Source organism: Lagopus muta, chromosome 13 (genome assembly GCF_023343835.1).
Source record: "Lagopus muta isolate bLagMut1 chromosome 13, bLagMut1 primary, whole genome shotgun sequence".
NCBI lineage: Eukaryota > Metazoa > Chordata > Aves > Galliformes > Phasianidae > Lagopus > Lagopus muta.
The window spans coordinates 16,197,907-16,204,118 of NC_064445.1; the positions used below are offsets into that span (position 1 = coordinate 16,197,907).

Consider the following 6,212-nt stretch of genomic DNA (forward strand, 5'->3'; position numbering starts at 1 on the left):
TCCACATGTCTGTATTCCTAGTGGGAGAAAAAAGGAAAAAAAAAAAAAAAAAAAAAAAAAAGCTGTCTTTATGTTTTAAAAAGGAAAAGCCTCTGACTGACTTAACCTCATGCCTTGTGTTTACTGGCTACTTTCCAATGCTGAGTGTGAAGATGATCCGGCCCAGGAAGCGGTCGCTGTTAACATCATTGATGATCCCTTTCCCGTTCAGCTTGCACTGAATGTGGACCAAATTATTCCTCTTCACGTCTGTGAAGTGCATGGCCACCAGGGGGGACGTGTAGTTGACCTGAAAAAGAGAAAGATGCGTTCAGGCTCCATTGTGTTTGGTGAATACCTTGAGTGCTTCACCGCTGTGGGGCAGCTCAGTGCTTTTTCCTATGCCCATCATCACTCCAAGTACCAAAGCAAAACCCCCAGCAGTGCAGGCTGTCCCTGTCAGGAACAGTTGCTGCTGTTCAACTGCCCTGTGCCAGCTGCCCGCCTTGCAGGGGTTTTGGCACAGCTGCCACTGAAGGTTCTGGGGGACTTTCCCTCCACGCCACCCCAGCACACCCTGCCCCAGCACCCTGCTGTTGGGAGCTTTGGGGCCCTAACAAAGCCTGTTCTGGTGCTGCAGGAGCTGAATGTGACCATCCCCGCTGCTGGAAGGGGGAAGGGGTGTCCCCGAGGGTTTCCTCTGGTTTGCCAGGGATGGAAATAGAGTGCTGCAATCCCAGTGCCTGCAGCCTCCTTCCTGCACCTGCCCAAAATAGCCAGAAACACACCTCTGTGCCCACTCCTTTCCCAGGAGAGGTAACAGCTGCTGGGGCATCTGTGTCCTTACTTACGTGCGTGAGCTTGCCGTAGTAGGGGTAATACATGAGGTCAAATGTGCCATTTCCAGGGTAGAAGTCCACTGACCTCAGATCGCTCTCATTGCCTTTCTGGGATTGAAACAAAACAAAGGCACAGTGTGTGGGACACAAAATGCACTCCCCTTGCAGGGAAGTGAAGGAACTTTAGCCCCTGTCTCCTGCAGCTCCCCATCCCTGCTGTAACAAGCAGAGAAACCTGTGCTCAGAGGGCACAGGCAAAGGTTGCAGAGTGCTGCTTGCTGCTCTCTGTCTGGCTATTTCACTATTGCAAGAAGGGTATGGACCAGATGCACTGTGTGGGAGCTGCTCCTTCCCCCTGTGCTGCTTGCAGAGCACTCTCGGGGTGGGGGCTGTAGAGGGATGCAGCTGTTCCTAATTCCTGACTGTGGGATAATGGGAGGGGGTCTGAGGGGCACAGCAGTACCTGCACTTTGCAGTCCACGTTCACAGGGACCCCAGCGCCAGGACGGTAGCCTATGATCTGCAGAAACAAAAAAGGCATCACAGCTGTATGTTGTGCAGTGCCACGTGTGCGCTGCCTTCCTTCCGAGGGCTCTTGCTCTTGCTGGCCACAATGCTCAGGAGGAGCGCAGTGTCTCACAGCCCTGCACTGTGCCACTTGCCCCTGCCTGAGCACTGGGTGGGTGCCTGGCTGGAGGGGCAGAGCAGTGTGTTGGGAGCATCCCTGCTGGGATACAGCCACCTCCCTGTGCACAGCTTGCTCCCCTTTGTGTTTGTTTTGCCAACAGTACACACTGAGCTGTCCTGGCATTAGAAAACTGCAAATGAATTTGGTTCTGTAAAAATACCCATTATAAAAAGACAGCTTGGGGTGCAGCATTAAAGCTCGGTTCCTCCCTGAGAGGAGTGTGGCACACATCCTGAGAGCTCCCAGCCCTTCATCAAATCAAACCCACCAAGTTTTGTAGTGCTTCACTGTAATACTTTCTGGCAGGTACAAGCAGGTTTGGATTTCTCATTCCCTTTTCCATGGACCTGGGAAGAGGCCGAGTTTTGGGCTCTGCGCTGTTTTTAGCCTGTCTGCTGGGGTACACTGAAGGGAGGAACAAGGACAACCAGAATTTCTGTACCCGGTTCATCTTCAGCAGGATGCAGGGCTGTCCCTTAGAGAAGCCAAACGTCGGATCCTCAATCCCTGAGCAGTTCTGCAGCAGTGAGCGCTTGAACTGGCAGGCCTTCTTCTCCTCACTGTCGTTGCCCCCTTGGATGAAGTACTGTCCTGGGACACACTCGATGTTCTTCTCCTCTTGAACTTTGTCATCGTAAGCTGGTGGGGAGCAAGAGACTCGTTAAGACCTGCTCAGACCCATGTTCTGAGTGTATCCAGATGCCAAGGATCACACCCAGGAATAGGCGTGGAATAGGATGGTTTCCCAGCTGCGGCTCCCAAGGCTCCCAAAGCCTCCCATCCAGGCAGGAGCTGTGAGACACCCACAGCCGATCTCCCTGTGAGGATCCCTCTGCGCAGGGGCTGGGGCGGCTGTTACCCTGCCCAGCCCCAGAGTTGGCTCATCATCACCCCATCCCCACATGTTAGCTCAGCCCTGGCCCCACGCTGCATCCTGTGTGCTATGCCACACAGCTTGCCCTCACTGCAGCCCCCTGCCCACCTGCTAGGAACTGGTGCATGCTGTCCACATACGGCCGCCACGTGCTGGGCTTGGAGACGTTGAAGGCAATAGTAAAGCCGTTCAGGTACGGTCTGATCATTACTCCTGGGAGTGAGACAGGTGTTGTTAGAGTGGGGCAAGGCTGGCCATGGGCCTGGGCAGTGCAGGACCAGGCGCACTGTGGTTAGGTCAGGCCCCAGCTCCCAGACAGCCATCCTCCTCCTCCTCCACCACCACTCACAGCACAGGGCAGCCAAGGGCCCCCTATGCTCCCAGCCAGAGCAAGGCTAGGTCTTGCATGCTTCCCACCAACATGAGAACCCAGGGAAAATGCTGCTTCTGCCATGGGGAAAGGAGATTTAGAATATTACCACATATTCACTCCTTCAAATAATACTACATAAAGTTACTCTTGACTGGCACTTTGAAGATCTGAGGTATAAATTGACAGCAAATGAAATACTGTTTACTCCTGCCTCCCCAGCCCTTCCATCACACTTGCCCCATGTGGCAGCGGGGCACTGGGGCTGTACCTGGTGGAGACACACGGTCCCGGTAGGTGGGAGTGTAGGGACTCAGGGTGAGCAGCATCACATACATGCAGAAGGCAAACATCCCCGCCAGGCACGTGTAGAAGATGAAGTAGAACAGTAAGATCAGGCCTGTGGAGCAGAGGGCACACAGCTGTCAGTGCAACCAGAGCACTGCCTGCGGGGATGCACAGCTGCTCCAGAGCACCAAGCCCATGGCAGGGAGCTGTCAGCCCATTCAACCCAACCCTGGGACTTTGGGCTGCCAAACGGACATAGTGCTACCTAGGTCCTGGGTATGGGGCAGTTTGTGGCACAGCCCTCCCAGAGCTGGGTCGGGCACAGAGGTGCTCCCACCACAACGCGGGCTGCCTCAGCCCTGACGTCCACAATCCAGGGTTTGTTTTCCTCTGGGCCAGGCTGACGGCCGAGGATGTCTCAGGAGGCCGCAGCCTATGAATAACACCCCCCAGCTTCGAGCGAAGCAAAGCCTAACCCAAACATTTCCCAGGAGAAACGTGACATCGGCGCAGGAGGAGTCCTGGGAACGCAGCTGTGTGCAAACACGGGGCTGGGAACCGCTACAGGCCTGCGTCCTGCTGCGGGCTGCGCTGGGTGGATGGGGCTGCAACCAGGGCACCGAGCTCTGATGGCCGGGATGTGGCACCCTAGGCTGGTCAACATCCACCTCACCAACTGTGACAGCAGAGAGTGAAATACAGCTCTGTTCTCTGTTAAATCTAATGATCTCAGTGATCTCCCAGGCCCTCCAGGGCTGTTTAAGTATGTGAGCCCAGCTGTGGGGCACTGGGAGACATACCAGCAGCTCACTGTGCCCTCCCCATGCCTGTAATGCAGCACTGCTCCTGGGGCCGCATCCTGCCCCAACACGATGCTCTGCTGCAGGCACCGTGCAGTGCCTGAGTAACAGAAAGGGGAGGGGGACCAAGATGGGGACCAAGATGGGGATGGGACGGGAAGAGGGATGGGCCTTTCCCAGGCATCTTACAGTGGCAGGAGCCAGGTGGTGGCTGCAGCAGGGCCGGGCCCTGTGCTCCCTTGGACTCTTCACACCTTTCCAGGGCACACTCTGGGCAGCCTGAAGTCTTTGTTTATGCGTTCTGGATGAATACTGGTATCCAGACCAAGGGTGATTTTCTGCTCATCCTCACACCCCCCACTCACTGGCTTTATTGTTCCCATCAAATGTGCAGCCCTAGCAGTTCGAACGGAGCAGTGGTCAGAACTAGAAAGGACATTCCAAGGAAAGTGCATCCACTGTGAAGCAGAAAATGCAACGGCTGCTGAAAATGGGGCTCAAACAAGGACCTACCCCAGCTCTTGGCTGTTCTCCCCATGCAGGTTCTCTCCTCTGGGTTCCACAGGAAAGTCTTCATCTCCCCGGCCAGGTCTGCCCATGTTTTGTTCCCCATCTCTGCCTTGGTCTCTGCCTTCCCTCTGTCGGGATCCTGCACTTTCTCTTCATGCTTATTTTCCTGGAAGAGTTACAGAGCACAGCCCCCACAGGCAGCCTGAGCATCTCATTGGCCAAAAGTAAATGCAAAAACACTTAATAGCTGGAAATGTTTCAAATTTCCATTTTCCCATCATCACTCTTGAGTTAAGGAGAGGCAGTTTTGGGCTGTTCTGACTGAGGCTCACTGAGATCCCAGCGTTCATTTTCCCATGGCACAACATCACCCCGCTGCCACCCTCCTGTCCCCACATGTAAGAGCTTTGTCTTTTTGACACAGCCACAGGACAGCCTGCAAGCGGGGAAAGCTGGGGCTGTTCCCACATGTCTACACCATCTCTTATCGCAAGCCCATGTTTTCCATGTTACTGCAGACGACACCAGGCGGCATTGTTTAAGAGAACATGCACTTTATTTCTCTTGGCAGGGTGCAGACACTGCTTGCAGCCCAGGGCTCAATGTGACCCCGGAGCACTGTTTGGGCAGTGGGATGTGTTTCTTCCCAAAGCTGTCCAGCCTCGGGTGAGCGGTCTTTGTTCCAAGGTTGGATGCTGCATTAGGACACCAGATGGAAGGCACACAAAACACAACCTGGCTGCAGTCTGTCATCTTCCCATGCGGTAGCACAGGGCTCAGTGCTGCTGGCTGGCTCTGGCCGTGCCCATTTCCATAAGCTCGCTGCAAGTGCGGCCCTGCAGCAGCTGCACTAGCACTGGCACTGTGTTTGTGCTCAAGGCCATGGAAACCTGCTGGCCGTGGGCACCTGTTGCCCCAGCAATGTATTTATACCCTGCTGCTTGTCTGAGGATACAGCCAACAGCTCAGCAGAAACTCTGGCTCAGAAATGCCTCTGAATGGAGGGGACTGAACTCTGCTCATATACACAGACAGTGCAAAGTAGTGAAAAACAGGGAGAGACATTGGTGTGCTCTGCAGGCAGCTGCCAGGACACCTGCAGGGACAAGTGATGAAGAGGAGGAGGAGGAGGCAAAGGAAAAGGAAAAAAGTGTTCTCCCTTCTCCCACTCTCCTCCTCGTTAAATGAAAGAGTTTTGGCACGGGGAATGCAGGGCTCAGTGCTGCAGATCCAGCACCCAGTCGAAGTCCCTTCCTGCTGGCTTGGCAGCAAGCAGAGGGGGCCAGGGCTGCTGGTCAGGCCATCCCTGCTGCAGGTGCTGAGGGTGGGCAGCACGCAGGGTCTGATGGGCAGACACAAGGAGCTGCTCAGAGACGTTATGGGTGAAGTCAGCTCTGTGCTGCAGCTCCACCAGCCTCACTGCCTCTCCCCCCTGCCCAGGGCACAGTGCTGGTGCTCTGCAGAAGCACTGAGCAGAATTTCCAAAAGCAGAGCTGCCCCTTTCCCCACCGTGAAATGAGCTGCAGCTGCAGCCCCCAATACTCACCGGCCCCTGGCGGGTGCCTCCCTCGGAGGCAGCAGTCATCTCCATCCCCGGCTCTGAAATGCAGACAAACACAACTGTTAGCACTGCAGGAGCGCAGGGCTGAGCCCAGCAACTTCGTGCCCACCACGGGGCCCCCACTCCCCTCTGCAGCCCCCAGCCCCGCCGCTGGCTCCAGCTGACCCATGAGGCCAGGAGACCCCCGCCTGCTGCAGCCGGTGAACTGCACTGCTTTGGCTCGCTTGCCCAGAAGACTTTGGTGCTCAGCAGCAGATCAAAAAATAACTTGCTTTCATAAGAGGGGTGAGCTCAACGCAACAG

At 55.5% G+C, this 6,212-nt stretch overlaps 1 protein-coding gene across 1 annotated transcript; it reads right to left on the bottom strand.

Annotated features, from left to right (window-relative positions):
• Positions 1-26: 26 nt before the first annotated feature.
• Positions 27-6,150, bottom strand: ATP1B4 (ATPase Na+/K+ transporting family member beta 4). Its single transcript, XM_048959480.1, has 9 exons — positions 6,075-6,150; positions 5,895-5,947; positions 4,352-4,514; positions 3,022-3,150; positions 2,489-2,593; positions 1,949-2,145; positions 1,282-1,338; positions 831-926; positions 27-289 (listed from the first exon to the last, which is right to left on the bottom strand). Exons 1-9 carry the CDS (start codon positions 6,076-6,078, stop codon positions 128-130), a joined length of 966 nt encoding a protein of 321 aa, XP_048815437.1. The 5' UTR covers positions 6,079-6,150; the 3' UTR covers positions 27-127.
• Positions 6,151-6,212: the final 62 nt, after the last annotated feature.

Bases quoted from the DNA above. Each gene is read 5' to 3' on its own strand.
- ATP1B4 (XM_048959480.1), bottom strand. The intron at 3,151-4,351 runs GTAGGTCCTTGT...TCTGCTCCACAG, and splicing joins GAGAACAGCCAAGAGCTGGG to GCCTGATCTTACTGTTCTAC. The intron at 290-830 runs GTAAGTAAGGAC...TCTCTTTTTCAG, and splicing joins ACTACGGCAAGCTCACGCAC to GTCAACTACACGTCCCCCCT.